This window comes from Hipposideros armiger, unplaced genomic scaffold (genome assembly GCF_001890085.2).
Source record: "Hipposideros armiger isolate ML-2016 unplaced genomic scaffold, ASM189008v1 scaffold_389, whole genome shotgun sequence".
NCBI lineage: Eukaryota > Metazoa > Chordata > Mammalia > Chiroptera > Hipposideridae > Hipposideros > Hipposideros armiger.
Genome location: NW_017731739.1, coordinates 1,451,046 through 1,467,922, shown reverse-complemented (window position 1 = coordinate 1,467,922; position 16,877 = coordinate 1,451,046). Strand labels below are relative to the sequence as shown.

Here is a 16,877-nt window from a genome sequence, read left to right as displayed (position 1 = left end):
AGCCAAGGCATACCCATTTCTTAGCCTAGGCTGAACGAATCAAGCTAAGTAACTTAAAACACACACCTGCCTCAGCCTGTGTAGTAAGGAGGAACCGTTGTTCAGTCACATTTGTTAAATTCCTAGCATCTGCCTGAAGCTTGGCCTCTATTCCTGAAGCAATATAAGGTTAAGAACCAAGACCAAGCAATTGTGATTTCCTTCTGGGCCACTTCAAGTGTCCCAAACCTACTAATACTGTGTAAAGAAAGTTGTAAATCACTACCTTTTAAGCTGCATGCTTGTTCGTGGTCACCAATGGCAGTAGCCAGAGGATAGGTCCCGGATCTAACGTCTTAGACCCTTCCTGTTGGAAACTTAAGGGATGACGTTGACAGTTCCGTATCCCCTTTGCTTCCTTTTCAGGAAATAGGCTTCGGGTCACTTCTTTTGTCAGTCTAGTTTTGACTTAGTGCTGACCATCCATGCAGGTTTATTCCAAGCTCCAAGTGAACTTATATGGCTATAGGGTTACTCGTCTTATACTGGTCTTTAATATATTTATGGATTATGCTTAAACTTTTTATCACAATTTTTTTTCAGGGACTTCATCATTACATTATATGAAATTAGCAATTTTAAGCCCCTCCTTTTTCCCCTTAGGAATGTTGGGGATCAATAAAGTAATATCTTAGAAGAATGGTGCTAGGTAGTAGAGTTTGTGGGCTGACTGAGATTTCTTACCAGGGTGTTGTAAAGACCTGAATTGCAGTCAGCTTGGCATTTCTCAGGATACCATCTTGACTTCTTTTTTGCAGAGATCCTATCCTTTGTCTTCTTTTTATCTTAACTTCCCATTGTTAAAAGTGCATTTTTAAAATTCCAGCCTTTTCCCATCCACCCACAGCTAGTTGTCATCAGTAGACATAGAAGGATAGTGAGTCTCTTGTGTCACGGCAGAATTACACATTTCTAAACGTAGCTTGAAATAATTGGGAAGTGGTAACCTTATTAGGCAAAAGAGAAGTGACAGTTATGGGATGTTAGGGCTGTCTAGGAATAGTCTTGAGTGACTCACAATAGGAATTAACTTCCAGACTCCCACCATGGCTGCCTATGGGTGTGAGACCAGATCATCTGTTCTAATGGTCTGGGTGAATGTGGCCTAAAGGAAGAGGGAAGGAGTGATTTTCTAGATACCTTCATCACAACCAATGGAGATGTTTTGTCTTTTTCAGGATTGGCTGTGGTCTTGATCGTCTGCAATGGGAAAATGTGTCTGCAATGATTGAGGAGGTGTTTGAGGCAACAGACATTAGAATTACTGTATATACACTCTGAACAGATGAACATTTGGATGTGTCCGTGTTTTCCTGTGTCATCCTTAGTGGGCCATAGGACTGGGCAAACTGACCTTAAAATTGTCAGAGGAGTTTCATGGGAAGTAGTCTGTGTCACAGGCCAGGCTGTATTCCTGATTGGACTGGAACTGTGGACGAGGGGTTGCTTGGGAAATGTGGATGTGATTTTTTTTTTTTTTTGCAGGAAGGTAGGTGATAATAGATGGCCTGATGGTAGGCGGGAAACCAGATGGTCTGCCTATGACCCGTTTTGCTCCAGGATGCTACCTGATTTGTTTGGCTTGCCACTAGGTGGCAGCATTGATTCTACTTCTCTGCTGTTGAAGAGAAACTTTAGGAATGATGAACATATTTAATTTTGCATCTCTTGTAGCTTGTGCATTTAATTTGTATTATCCTTACGTCATCAGATTCATCCTAGGAGAGAATTTTGAGGGGTTTTTTGTTTGTTTAAATTACAAAAATGGGTTTTTACATTATTAAGGAAAATCAATGTCATGGGCTCCACTGAGGCTCTGTACACGTTTGTGTTGTTCCGGATTTGGATCATGGAGGATTCACTTGTAACTTAATTTGGAAAAGTCAGAGAGGGCGTCCGGTGGGAAGAGCAGCAAGGTGAGAAATAAGAAAGAATGGACAGGAAGTTTCAACATAATGGAAAGACAGGTTTTCAGAACGTCTTCATTGTGCCCTCTTCTGTCTGCTATGTAGTTTCTTGATTGAACCTGTCTGAATCATGAGACATGAAACGGTGTATGTTAAATGCCTGACAGTGCTTAGTGCAGAGTAATATCTCAGTTGGCAACAAAATCCATATGAATCTTCTTAAAAAAAAATAAATAAATAAAAGACCCACTTCTCCCCCAAAATCCTATTTTGGTAGTTGGGGGATTAGGGAGGATGACCAGTTTTCTTTGTGTTTTTAAGCCCCAGAGGATTCTGAGGTATAACCCACTGAGATCAAGAACAGTAAATATTAGTCTCCTTTTCTTCCTAAGCTAGAAGAGCAGCACTTCGTTTATTCTTGTTTTTGTGGTGGGGAAAAAAGGTTCATTTAGCCAGTGCTTCAGTGTCAGAGATATTGGGAAAACTGGTGGGGTTTTCTCGCCCCAGTCCCCCACCCCCCTTTGAGGTGTTACAAGTTAAACAGCAAGACCTATTGATTTCCCCTCTAGAGTGAATTCTGGGTCTTCACAGGACTTGCTGTTTTCCCAAGTGTAAACTGGATTTTAGAATGGGCTTATTGAGACACTAGCAGGAGCACTTAAATATAAACTTTGTACTTTAGACTTGTGTTCTTGATACATTGCAGCCTGATATGAGACAGCAGTTGCAAAAAGTATTTCATTTCTTTTGTATTTCTGGAACAGACAAGTTCTCCGTGTTGTCAGGGTGGGGTAGGGGAGGAGCAAGTTCATTCTCAAACTTTTAGACTGATGCTTTTCTTGATACTTTGCTTCTGTTCACATACAGATAGTAAAATTTAAGGGGGAAAAAAAGAAGGGAAACAATGTCTAAATATACAAAACTGAAAATGAGAATGGGGTGATAAGAAATGTAGAATCAAAGTATTTTGCTAGCTATGCAAATCTTAACATGGGTCAAAACATTGGTTTTATAGACTTCTACATTGAAAGGGGTTAGGGTGAATTTTTTTCCTTGAGTCTGAACCTTGATTCTTTTAACAAAGCTTTGTCTCTCTGAGGACTGGCTGTAAGTGAAATTCTAGGACTCAGCAGGGATGTGATAAAGTACTTTGTCATTTGCAGATAGTCTTGGGGTCAAATTCCGATGACTTATCACACACAAAGCCCAGGGAAAGGAAGCATTGCCTGATAATCAACATGAACACCTTATTCCTGGAAACCTAGTTAGAGATTGGCAAACACCCAGAAATTCACATGTGAAATTTTACTTCTACATAGGACTCAAACCTTTTAAGAAATGGGATTTTTTTATATCATTCTGCCATCACTATTAAGTACCACATGTTGACTATGCTTACATGTATCTGAACATTGAAATCTCCCTACTTTTTACCTCCTCATTAACCAAGAGGCTAATTACTTATTAACTGGCTGTGGGGACATGGACATCTTATAAACACATTTTCTATGATTTTTGTTTCCACCTCTGCTATAGCTTCCCTTCAGAGAAGGGAAAAGTCACAAGTAATCTCAAGAAAACATTTTATGAAGGTCAAGACCAGGATGAGAAGTCTACATGGGAGAGTTAGTACCTGTGTTGCCTAGACAAGTCCTGGTCTAAGCCTCCTTTCCACTTTCTAATGTCAGGTTCGAAGCCTGGGACATCCCTATTCCTGGGACTTGATCACTGTCCATAGCATTATAACTGCGATATATCCAAATTCCTTAAAAAGCCTGTTCACAGAAAAACCACACCACTTCTTTTATTAATGTTGCTGGTTATTTTTCTTTTAAAAAAAACAAAAACCCAACTTAACATAAAATGCATTTCTGGACATATTTCAAAGATCTTGGCAGATCTTGGGTCTGAGGCTCTTCACCTTAAGCAGCCCATTTGGAGGAATAATTAGGACCCTCAGCCCCATGGATGCCTCGTGCCTATATATGGTTGCTATTTCTCTTTGCAGCTCACTTTCCTCTTTCCCAGGAGCAGCATTGGAGAGAGAGGCACAGCTAAAATTATTTACAGCGTGAATAGTGTATTTTGAGTCCTTAGAGGGCTGTGTGCAGTGGGGGTGGTTGGCATCGAATGTTGTCCAGCTCCAAGTGGTAGGAAGTCAGGCATGTCCCAGATGGCCACACATGTCACCGCTGTCTCTTGGTGGCAGCAGGCAGACCTTGGTGAGAATACAGAAAGCATGTTACGGAGAGCAATGCTGGCCCCAAACAATGAAGAGATTTTTTTAAACTAGGGTTTTTCTGTGCACCTTCCCCAATAAGTCCCTGAATTTCTCCTCCATAGTCTCCTGTGATTCCTGGTTTACCCAGGGTTGAATCTGTTCAATATCAGTGTGGTTTGCACAGAGGAAGTCCCAGAAGAGATCTGCTTTCACTCTGTTCTCGAGTTGAATATTTGGTGAAATCCTATTCTGTTACTTTTTTTTAAAAAGATGGAATAAGACCTAAGAGGAACATTTTCTTTTAACCAGTGCCCATTTCTGGGCAGTATTTTAAGCAGAGGTATTCATTTGGGCTTTTAGGTTACAATTCTGTTTCATGCCAATTATTTTTTTTTTGTTTAACTTGATGTATTTTAACCTTTTCCTTCAGACACATGAGCAACTCAAATAGAGTACAGGGAAGCATGTTAATGGGTCCAGATAATACAGTTATGTACATTAATGGAAGGAGACTTAGAATGTGGAACATGCTCAATAATACTTAAGAATAATTTGACTTAGAAATGGACTTTTCCCTCAAACTGATTTCTCTATTTTCTGTTTAGCATAAGATACAACCCTCAACTATCCAAAAGTAAAAGCTCTTTTTAATTCTTCTTGAAATGCTTAATTTTTATAGCAGATTTAGGTATCTAATTATTTGACTTAATGAGGACACACATACACACACACATCCCTGAGGACTTGCTAGTTAGGCAGCTGGAAGAAGTGGCCTGTGACTCTGAAAGATGTTTAAAGAGATTAAAGTATACTAAGGTTAAAATTAAGCTACCAGTCGTCATTCTGTAGAATCTAAGGTTTATAATGACAGCGATAGCACCTATGCTCACAAAATCTTCAAGGAATTTAAAAGCTAATTTTGTATCTTAAGAGGTCACCCTTAGAAATCTTTTTATTACCTCTCATGACCATGCAGAGTGTCTCAGTTTATACGAGCAGAGTACCATGTGACATTACCTGACCATAGTCTCACTTAATTCAATGAATGGGTCCTGCCTTTTGTAAGAAATGGCTGGAATTCCTGTCTTCATAGATTGGCAAATACCCAACTGGAGAATTATCAGGCACCCTGAGTGCATGTCTAATAGCTAACATCTGCCAACATCAAGCTCCAGAACATTGATATTTTCAAAATGTGTCTATGAAGTGACATCTCTTAAGAGTATTAAGAGTGAGACACACCACAAATAAATTGAATCTCTTCATGGAAGCATATACTGCTTTCGTGTTTTAGTAATACGTGAGTTGTTTCAGAATTGAAGTTGTAAAGAGGGTGGTGAAGACCTTTCTCTGTCGCTGGAGGACTTTGATCAGTAACTCAGGCTTTGTAAAGGATCTTAGTCATAGCATTGCTGTGGGAGCAAACTAGACCAAATTCAAAAAAAGACAGTAAAGGATCCTTTACCCTCTTTCCTGGGGGTAATCAGCCTGTTTCTGCAAGAGTCTAATTTACCCGCAGCAAGAGGCCAAATTGGCCTTAATTGTGTCCTAATTATTTGCTTAAATAGCTAATTTTTACTTCCAGTGCTCCTATCACATCTTGATGTCTAGTAGGCTACTTCTGAGCTGCTGCATAATTTACAGACATTTTTTCAACCCTTTACACATTCCTGCATAGAAGTTGTTGCTGTATTATGCCCATTCCTGCATTCAGCATTTTTCTGTGAGTCCTGCTGAGGTCTTCTCAACATACAAAATAAATAAAATGTTCTTGTATTATATATTCACACAGCAATTGGTCTCTCCTTCAAAGCAGAACCATTTTGAAAGCATGAAAGCTGCTCTGGCCAGAAAAAAAAAAAGGTGAATACAAATTTAGAGAATTTCAAAAGTGCCCAAAATGATCAAATTGCCCCTGATGGAATGAAACACCTGCTTTTGAGAAAAATGGAATGGTAGGATTGCAATTGGGGGTGGGAGTAGGGCATCTACAATCACTAATTCTGGACACATGCATGGGGGCACGCTTAGGGAACTGAAATATCTTCTAGGCCGTGGTCAAGTAGCAAGCCCTTGCACCATCTAAATCTTACTACAGAAAGTCATTGTCACATCAAAGCATTCAGATTCCTGACGACCTTAAATATTCCATATTATGGGGAAAGTTAGTTTGATATAAAAGGGTTGAAGGGAAAAGGACTTAGAGGAATTGAGAGGAAGTAAAAGGAACCGGGGTCTTCTAAAAGGTTTTCCACCAACAAAAAGAGAAATCCTTCCAAAGGCAAATCAAACATCCCGCTCGATCCACCTGACCTCAAGCCTTCTTACCCACGTTGACAGTTTTAAATAGAGTGATGGTGCCATGACTCACGTGAGGCTGAGCCCACTCGCCTACTTCAGGATGTCCGCCAACTTCTCCTCATAGTACAGGAAGTTATCCTGAATGTCCTCCCAGGGCTCGAAGGCCTTGGACTCGCCCTCTTCTTGCTCCACAAAATTCTGCCAGATGTACTCGAAGTCCTGGGGCTTCATGATGCGCAGCCTGCAGCCAGCCTCCTTCAGCTTCCGCAGCGCAGCCTGGATCTCCGGCTCCTCCCACATGAAGAGGCGCCCCACCAGGATGAGCAGGCGCAGGTTCTTGGTTTTGCCCAGGGTTTTGATGATGTGGTCAGCGCAAGTTGCGCAGGGGCTGGAGGACACGTACCAGGTGACATTGTAGCGCTTCGCCGGGTCGAAGGTCGGCACGATGTTATTGAAGAAGGCTTCCTCTGCGTGGGCAGCAGCATGTTCGTCCTCCAGGTACCCCCGGGTTTCCTGCACTTGGCCTCCCTTGTCCTGCATTTCAATCACGTAGCAGAGGAAGGTCTTGTTCCGCCCAGAACTGTACTCCACATTCCGGAACTGAAACTTAAAGAAGTTGACAGGCAGCCGCTCCCTAGGGGTTAAGGAGACAAAGGGACAGGGAAGACGAAGGATGAGTTCTTGTTTCTCGGACCAGCCTGGAGTAGGTCGCTCTGCACGATCTCAGACATACGTTCACTCTTTTAACACAGGCCTTTCCTATGGTAACATCAGTGACAAAAAGGCATGAAAGAACCCAAAAGGGTTTATCCGGAGGAGAGGAGAGAATTTGGAGTGAGGTGCCTTTTGGTCACCCCATTAGGAAGGGTCTCCAAACACTCCATCACTCCCAACATATAACACATGCCTACATTTCTAAATTCAGTGACTTAACCTGGCTCTACATTTGTGTCACCTAGGGGACTGTACAAACATCAATGCCTGGGCCCCACACTAAACCAATTAAAGCAGAACATCTGGAAGGGGGCCCAAGCACCAGCATCGTAAAAAGCTCTCCAGATGAACCTAATATGTGGCCAGGTTTGAAAAGCGGTGTTCAAGTAGTAATTTTGCAAAGTAGCACGTATGTCAAATTTCTCATGACAGAGCAAGGCAAACGTTTGGCAGAACATGTCATACTTTCATTCCTGCTCCTTGTCACTCACGTATATTGCATTTTAGGCATGGAGTGGCCTAACCTGCAGTGCTGTTCTCTCCTAGTGACTTTCTCAAGCCGTCTGGTGAAAAGAAGGGTTGTCACATGAGTGTCCAATAATTTTTATCTTCGAGGCCACACTACCTAAAGGTATCTTGATATGATTTAGCTTGTATATAGTACTGAGTCATTTCAAAATCATGAAAGATTTGGCCTCTGCTTTCCAGATGCTTACCATCTAGCAGCTGGATTCTAGTTGGACAGAGACGTAAATAAGGCAGTTGAGAACAATAGTTGACTGCTCCAAATAAGTAGGTAGAGTGAAGGGCATATGAAGCCTCTTGAAAGTTTAGCCGTCATTCATGGGGCAATAGAGAATCGTGATAGGTTCTTGAGTAAAGAAAGGCATAATAAAAGGCATGTCCATGGAAGAGGACTGTGGTGGCTTTAGGCAGACAGTGAAACTGAGGAAAGCCCGAAATGAAGACAGCCCCTTGGTGACACCAGACTTGGTGATGAATAATATGTCCAGTGGCGTCAAGGGGGAGATGGATGATTAGAAAATGAAAGTAGCAGAGAAAGGCCGAGGGTTTTTTGTTTGTTTGTTTGTTTGTAAAGTTTAGCAGTAATAAGAAAGAGAGAAAAATGGAGATGGGCTAGAAAGGGAGTCAGAGTTGAAGACTCTTTTTATCGTTTATGTGTATGCGTGTGATTTTCTAAAATTGGGAAGATTGGTGCAGGTTTGAAGGCCAAGGAAAATGAGGAGGATTTAACAGGTGAGACTGAAAATGCCAGAAGGAGAGCAAGGGATGAGTACAGCTGGACAGGTTGAATATTTTCTTTTTAAAAAATGTAACCTCTCGGGGCCAGCCGAGTGGCGCATTGGTTAGGAGTTGGCTTGGGACGCCAGCTCTGAGCAGCAGGGCCCCGGTTCAGATCCCACAGATGAGGGCCAGTGATGCTGTGCCCTCTACAGCTAAGATGGTGAATGACAGCTTGACCTGGAGCTGGGCTGCCATGAGTCACTGGCGCCAGCATAGGCTACAGTGGGGCTGGCCAGCAGCGAGCGTGAGCTTTCGTGAGCTGCCGTGAGCCACTGTGAGCAGCCGTCCAATGGCCAGCGAGTGGCTGCCTCATCCGGGAAGAGTGCAATGATAATACCAACATGGGCCAGTGAAGCGACGTCCTCCATAACTAGACTGAAGAACCAAAGGACAGCAACTTGTCTTTTCCCCTTCCCTGATTCCCCAATAAAATCTTAAAAAATAATAATAAAAACAAATAAAAATAATAAAAATAAAAAATGTAATCTCTCAGGCTGTCCCAGGAGATACATGTGGCAATCGTTAACTCCCCTGTTGACTCTCTCCCCCACTTTTGTTTCCTCTAGAGCGGTCACCCAACTTCCTGGGCTGCAGGGGAATGCCTAGGGTCCCAGTGCCTCGGCTTCTTAGGGATAAGCAGCAGATGCCAAATTGCTGAGTAAACCTGAGCTATTTCTCTGCAGTGCTCCCCTCCCCCACCACCAATTTTTGTCCACCCAAGTTTCCATGTCCCTTGCTGTCAAGTTCAGTTTTCACTGCGGAGATGGATGTGTGTGAGGACCCAGCCTTAGGGCTTGCTTTGGGCACTATATTTAGCTCTTTAAGCACCCCTTGTCCCTGGTTGGATGTGTTTATTATTTACTTAACATTTGGGGAGAATGGATGGCCTGATGACTCCCCTCTCCTTTTTCAATCCCTGCTGTGATTAGCTCTCCCTAATTAAGCTCACCCCACCAGACCACTCCTGAGCTCTGCCTGTTGCTCAATGATCCCTTCTCTTCCTGGAGTGGCTTTTTCCTCCTGAGAAGCACTGAGTTTACCTTTCTTATCCAAACCCTTTTTTTGCTCGTCAAGGCCTTTTACCAGGCCACCCTCACCCCCACCCCATATCTAATTCTGAGGATTCTAGATGAACAGGTGAAACCCTTGGAAGTACAATAAGTCCTCACTTAATGCTCAATAAGTTCTGCGACGTTAGGGAAACAATGTATAAAGAAACCAATTTCACCATAGGCTAATTGATGTCAACAAGACTTAAGCTCCTACAGCATGTCATCAACAGTGAAAGAACCCATGTTATTGGAGGACCTACTGTATTCATGACTGCATGGTTGGCTTGGGGGGCTTCAGCAATACCTGCCTGTGTGGTCCCTTAGGTTTCCTTCTGGAACCCCACAAAGTATGGCTCCAACTTCGCCACGTAGAGCCCAGCAGAGAGTATGAATTTGGTCCAGTCTGCCAAATTTGCTGGATGGTCTGAGACTGCTGCTTTTCTGAGCCCCTCTTAAGCTCTGATGTTTTCCCTTCCTCCTCTTCCCTGGGCAAGGGGAGAGTGTTGTGGCTGCTCGCTTGCTTGTGGGCCGTGAAAGAATTCACAAGTCAGGTAGAAATAGAGAAGATTTATTAAAGTAAGAGGAGGATCGACTGGGCAGAGTCTGCAGGAACTACTGCCCTGAGTCTGTTTCATCTTCAGTTTTATATTTCCTAGTCAGGGTGTAAATTTCTTCAGCCTGTAGTGAACTTTTCTAGAGAGTTCGGCTTTGCCAGTTGGGGTGGGAGAAGGAGCAGTTATGTCGGTTATTGCCACCGTTGTATATGTTATGTAGATTTAAGTTGGAGTCAGGAGTGAATCCCATACAGATGGCAAAACCGGGCTCAGTTGGTTAGAGTAGCAGCTCTGAGCAACAGGGTTGCCAGTTCGACTCCTGCATGGGATGGTGGGCTGCGTCCCCGGCAACTAGATTGAAAATGGCGACTGGACTTAGAGCTGATCTGCGCCCTCCATAACTAAGATTGAAGGACAACAACTTGACTTGGAGCTGATGGGTCCTGGGAAAAAGCACACTGTTCCCCAGTAAAGTTAAAAACAAACAAACCCCCTGCCACCCCCCCCAAAAAACAAACAAACAAAAAAAAAAACCAAAACAGTTGGTTGCAAGGAAGCGGCAGAAAGGAAGCAACGGGAAGAAAGAAAAAAACTTTCAAAAAGTCCCAAGCTAAATTACACTTGTTAAATCAAATTATACCAGAGATTCAAACCTCAAAATAGAAGACTTAGTGCCACCATTACAATCCCTCTGTCTTAACAGAGAGGACCCTGAGAAACATGAGGCCCAAGGGAGAGGAAAAGAGTTCACCTCTTTCTAAATATCTTTTCCAACCCCTCTGGCTAGCAGCCTCATGGTGTTACAGGAAAAGTGGGTCCTTGGCTTCACATGGGAAAGAGTTCAAACGTGAGCCGATATAGAGTTTAAAGGAAAAGTAAGTTTATTTAGCAGAAAGTAAGTAAGAAAACAAAGGTCACCCCACAGACAGTGACAGTCTCTAATCACTAGTGGAAGAGAGACCCCCTCCATCCCCTGGGCTAGGGCTTATATATGTTTTCCACTTCCATGGAAAATGTATGGGTATGGGCGGAAAGGAGGAAAGAAGAACAATAAGTTTAACTTCTGTAAAGATGCAGGAAGAATAGGGGCAGGTTTGTCTTTAACTCTTGTAAAGCACACCCCGTGTCTTATTTGCAGAGGGCTTAACTACAGGAATGGCCATAGTGGGATCTCTTTGCTTTATAGCCTTTGGATAGTTTGTGCTGTGTGATTGATTAACGTCTGCCTGAGCTCTGTGTCTGGCAGCACGCAGCTTGGCATCCAACCTCCTCGTTTCTTCTCCTGCAAAAATAGTCCTCATGTCCCTTCCTTATATGATTGCCCCTTCCCTATATTAACGGTGTACCCTGTCCCTCAATAGAGACAATACGATAAGACAGAACAGGTGCCTCAGGGACAGAAGTACTTTTGAGGAGCAAAGGAATGTCAGGGAAGGTCTAGGCTCCCAGTCTTCCCTTTGGACTTCCTCCGAGACTAAGCTTGCTTGGCTCCTCTCCTTTTTGGTCTTCTGGAAGGAGCATAAAGGTCGAATGAGGCTTTTTTTAGGCCTCCCACCAGGGAAACCCAGAGAACAGAGTTGATAGAGGTCTGAAACTTTTCCAGGGAGCTAACATGGTCACCTTGGGTGATATTAGAGAATCACAAAACAAGTCCACACTATTATGCTCACTAGTAGAAGAAAGGAAAGAGTGACACTAACTCTTGGATAATCACAAACGTCTTTTTATTTCTAGTAGCATGGTATGCCTGAGGACCATATTTACTAACACTCTCAGCTCCAGCAAATATTTTACTGTGAAAGTGGGGGGGGGGGGGGGGGGGGGGGGGGGGTATGTGCGTGTATGTTGGAGTGGCGGTCAGGCTAGAGATGCTGAAGGGAGAGCTTTTCACCTGGACTCGGTCACTTCTTCAGGCACAGAAATCAGCAGCATTCATTATTCCTATCCCCTCCTCCCAGCCTCACATCACACCTCTTTAAGCACCATTTCCTCATTCTTTCTGCAAACAAGGCCATTCACACTTCATCTGCTTAGACTCAGGCTACTGGTCATTGCAATTCTCTGCGCAGGAGACAGACTCCTAATGTCTGGGGAAAACGGTCTGCTTGCTGGAGGGTGAAGGGATGTGAGTAAATGTGCATATATATACAGAGGGTGCCAAAAAACGTATGCACGTTTTAAGAAAAGAAAAACTGTATTAAAATTGCAATAATATATACTGATAACACAAGATGAATACAAGTCACATTTGACTCTGCAATTACAAGAGATGCTCAAAGTGATTACCTTCAGTGTAATTTTAATAGTTTTTTCCTTTCTTAAAATGTGTACACATTTTTTTAGCTCTCTCTCTCTCTCTGTGTAATATATATATACACACACATATATACATATATGTACATATATACATATATATCACACATATATGTATATACATACATATGTATATATATATATATATATATATATATCACGTTCACATTTCAAAACATTTGCATTTTCCATTTCCTAAGCATAAATCTATACAGCAAAAAGAAGCAACCCAGAGGACAGTAGAAGCTGGTCTGAGATTAAGCATTTGCTCCAAGATAATCAATGGAGTGGAAAATCCACCCACAGGTAGTTGAGTGTTGACTCATTTCAGCTTTCCTCACCAGACCTTTCATGACCTACTCAAAAGAGGCAGAATTGCCGGGTTTCAGGTTCCTTTCCATTTTTCAGACCACTTTCAAATTGGATGCTAAGGAGTGGGCCTCATCAGAAAGAGGAGTGTAGAGAAGCAGAGAGGCTTCTAACAGACTGACTTCCTACAGCTGAGAAGGCGTTTGACGGCTGCTTGCTCCTGCATGGCAGCTGTGGATAGGCAAGTCATGAGTCTGCCCCTTTTCCCTGGGAGGCACCGTCTTTACACTGAGCTTTGACCTTCCACCAGCTCTCAGTGGAGATTAGAGTGGTCAGAGTCAGTGTCTGTCTTCTATCTTTATGCAGCAAACCTTTCCAACATGTTCCAGAGTCCAGGGTAAGGGACGGGGGACTTGTGGCCTTCACAATGGTGTTGAAGGCACCTCTCTTCCTGCCTGTCCCTTCTCCCCTGAACCCTGCCTTGTCTGTCTGTGTCACTTACGTGGTCAGAGTAAATTACCAGAAGCTAAAGAAGTGGTTGGAAGTAGAATCACTGCCTGTGCTATTTATCTGTTCCATAATAGCCCCTCTCAGAACAGGTTCGGCTTTATGCAAAATCATATATCACATAACTAGAGACAAAGACAGACACACAGGTGCTGCCAGGCAGAGCCACAGTCACTTGTCACTGGGATGGAGAGATGGGGAGACAACCAATTCCTGGTGGTCTAGCACTCTCCGAAAACATGCTGAGCCCAGAGTCAGCCATGAACCAAAGTCAGCCTCTTCTAACTAAGCCTAGTGCTGTTGGGTCTTCATGTATCCTGAACTTGTCTCCTCAAGTCCTCCCCACAGGTAATTCCCTATCTCAACACATACTAGGTGCCCATTCGTTATTTATTTATTAAAAACCAAATATTTATGGAGTACCTGTTAGGAGCGGGGTACTATTCTTGGTGCTAGGGACACAGCAGTTGAAAAGACAAGGTCTCCGCCCTCATTGAAGTTAAATATTAGCAGGGGGAAACAAGGAGTAAAGAAATGATTCCTAGTCAGTAAATATTTGTTGACTATAAAAAGACTCATCTTTATGGCTTTTTTTAGACACAGTGTGACGATGTGGAGTCAGACAGTCCTGGGGTTCACGCCTTACTCCATCCATTAGCTTTGGGAAAATTACTCTAAGGCTTGGTTTTCTTATCTGAAAGATAGGTTGAGGAATCTAACCCCTCAGATTTTGAACAATTGTCGACACTCAAGAAGTTAAACCTAGTACTGATGGGTGATGCGTTCTCTGGGCCTCAAATCTTATCCGTGAGAGCTCCATCAAGCACTCCCAAACCTCATCCCTTCTCCTCTTCCTCTCATTTTCGGAGGGTCCTCTCTTTCAGTGGTGTGCTAGTTTAGCACCCAGCAAACTGAAAGAAAGAAAGAAAAAAGCCCTGATTTCTAACGTTTGCTGATTTCTGCAAACACTCTCATTGTGGAGACTTCAAGAAACCAGTGTGAAGTCACTGAACATAAAGTTGGGAAAGAGATGCGCACAATCGACTCTCAGCCAATGTGAGGTCAAAGGACGGCATTTTAGACCTTGCTCTACCACATTAGTTTGTTAATGCTCTTATGTCTACTTTCAACACTGAGTGTCCTATTCAAACCAGAATCACGACAAGCAGGGTATCTCTCTTTATTCCTACTCAATACTCCCTTCCCACCTCAGACTGTTTCCTGAAAAGCCGCCTGATCTTCTGCTAGTTTGTGGCCCAACTATAAGGACTTCCTGTGGGAGTCTCAGCTAGGAGAAAACCTACTTGGGGCCCCTTTGACTCCAGGGCACCTGGAAGAGGGAAGGAGAGGAAAACTCTTCCCTCATACTGTCCCTGCACAGACACAGCCACACTTCTGGGCTATTTTAAGCCATCTGTTTACCCAGAAGTGCCCAGGAGACAGATCTCCACAGCTGTTCCTTGTGGCTGGGAAACACAGGGCTCCACCTCTCTTGAGCTGCTCTCAGCGAGTCCAGAAAGCTACCCCTCTGTTCCTCTTTTTCTGAATCTTGGATCAGGGTAGCCTCTGAATCTCACTACCTGGCAGATGGAGGGAGATGGAGTTGTTTGAGAAACTTGGGACCCCGAATGAATAAGAAAGCAGTGGAAAGGACACTTGGCTGCCACTTACTGGTTCTGAGGTCTTGGACACATCACTCCATCTCTCTGACACTCAGTTTGCCCCATCTGACAGTGGCAATAATATAGCTCCCTCTCCTAGCACTGTACTGAGGGTTGAATGAGCTCATGCATGGGAAGGTATGCCGTGATTATAAAGCCCTGGACAGATGTAAGTTACATCAGGGGATTTAACCCTTTAGTATCCACCACCCTGGGCCCCCCAAAGCCTGTTTGACTCAACAAACCTAGTCTAATCCTGTTCAGGGACGTACCCCACCCCTGTGCTGGAGAGATCACAGCACTGCAGAGTGGGCGTGCATGTGCATATCTGTGACCAGGACAGCCTGGACCAGCGTGCTTAGGTGTTAGAAAAAGGATCTCCTTCCACAGAGAGCCACTGGAATCGAGGACTCTCCTGGGCTGCTGGCACTAGGCTCTCCCTAGTCTGTTAATCTGTGCCTGTTGCTTTTTTAATCCTAGCTTGAGGGTGATGGTTGGGCATGGACGAATGCAAATTTGGGGGTTCTACACTGAGTTTGCCTCAGGAATTAGGATGCATTTGTTTTTCCTCCTCAGGTTGTCTTATAAATCAGAAGCTATCTGAGGTGGAAGGGACCTTAGGAATCAACTAACATAACTTCCCCAGGTTACCAATGGAAAACCCGAGGCCAGGACTGGAAAATCACTTGCCAAGCTTAAAACAGCAGGTCCAAATTGCCACAGCAGGTGTGTCTGCCCCTTGAAGGCACCACACCTCCATTCTTCCTGAAAATTCTCTTAGTGCAGCCCCTACCCTGCCTGTGAGCATTGCAGGAGAATCCCTGGAAGGAAACCTCGGGGCTCAGGAGGAAATGTGACTTCATGTATCCCCTTCTTAGTCTTCACTTAGGAATTTAGCAGGGTTATCTACTAAAAGGACACAGAGAAGAGAAGGAAGACCACTTGGTCTTGTTCCTGAAGACAGCATGGTCTGGACAAGACAAGAGAGACCCTGTCTGTGGCCTTCTCTTTGGGGCCTCGAGAATTTTGCTCTGGGTCCTGGGTCCTTCAGGCTGAGGGGCTGGGAATACCTCCTCCATCCAGAATCTCTTGGCCCTGGCCTGTGTTACCGTCTCTCCTTCCCCGGGGGTGGATGTGGACAGCCCCTGGTGAAACTCAGAAAAGATTGAACAAGGGAAAAAGTGCTTTTCACTCAGGCTTAGGAAAGGACGAGACTATCTTCCTTGTCTTAGGATCTTCTACTCCAGAGGGAAGCTCTAAAAGAAAGAGCGAGAGACATACAGATAGAAGAGAGGCCCACGCAGAAGCAGAGAGGGAACTGGAGGGAGGACTTCCTTTGACTGGGGCCATACTTAAATTGCCAATGTCATTCTACATCCTTACCAAATTCCCCAGGACTAAACCACCTCTACCCAGAGAGGCAGGTGATGTCACAAGACCAGGAGGCCTCAGGGGTGGTTTCATTCCCTGGGCCCTTGCCTCCCAGGAGCTCCTCCTAACCCCCCTGATTAGAGGGTCCATGGTATCTCCCCTAGAATCCAAGAGAGATTTGCTGCTGTGTCCCCTGAAGCCCCTACCTTTCATACCTGCGTACTCTCACAGTTTGACCCTGACCCCTACTATTATCGTAAATTCCCCCGAGCCTGTCACCAGCCTTCCCCGAGCCTGTCACCAGCCGGTGCTCTCCCCACCCAGGCCACGCTGGCTCTCACCCTGTGACGATCTCAAAGGGCGGCAGCTCAATCAGCTCCTTCAGCTTCTCGGGGTCCTCCAGGTTCTCCAGATCCTCTCCATTCTGAGAGGCTGGCGCCGAAGCCTCGGCAACCTCTTCTTTCTGGGCCATGGAGGGGTTGCGGCTGGGGAGTCACTGAGAGAGAGGAGAGGTGGCAGTCTGGGCCAGGGCCTGGCAGCAGAGTCCCACGCAGCTGTCAGCAGCTATATCTGCTGGGGGATGACAGGCAGAAGACTGGGCAGGCCAAGCTGAGTGCGCTCAC

At 44.4% G+C, this 16,877-nt stretch overlaps 2 protein-coding genes across 6 annotated transcripts in view; one reads left to right on the top strand and one right to left on the bottom strand.

Annotated features, from left to right (window-relative positions):
* The window catches only part of OARD1 (O-acyl-ADP-ribose deacylase 1), an 11,027-nt gene extending 5,069 nt beyond the window's left edge, over positions 1-5,958 (top strand). For all 5 annotated transcript variants that reach the window (XM_019663406.1, XM_019663407.1, XM_019663403.1 and 2 more), the window contains exon 6: positions 1,218-5,958. In XM_019663406.1, the coding sequence (XP_019518951.1) occupies positions 1,218-1,320 (103 nt within the window). In that variant the 3' untranslated portion in view covers positions 1,321-5,958. The remainder of the gene's footprint in view (positions 1-1,217) is intronic.
* On the bottom strand, positions 1,964-16,877 carry APOBEC2 (apolipoprotein B mRNA editing enzyme catalytic subunit 2). The gene is made up of 3 exons (XM_019663401.1): positions 16,596-16,877; positions 6,539-7,102; positions 1,964-4,164 (listed from the first exon to the last, which is right to left on the bottom strand). Exons 1-2 carry the CDS (start codon positions 16,724-16,726, stop codon positions 6,559-6,561), a joined length of 675 nt encoding a protein of 224 aa, XP_019518946.1. The 5' UTR covers positions 16,727-16,877; the 3' UTR covers positions 1,964-4,164; positions 6,539-6,558.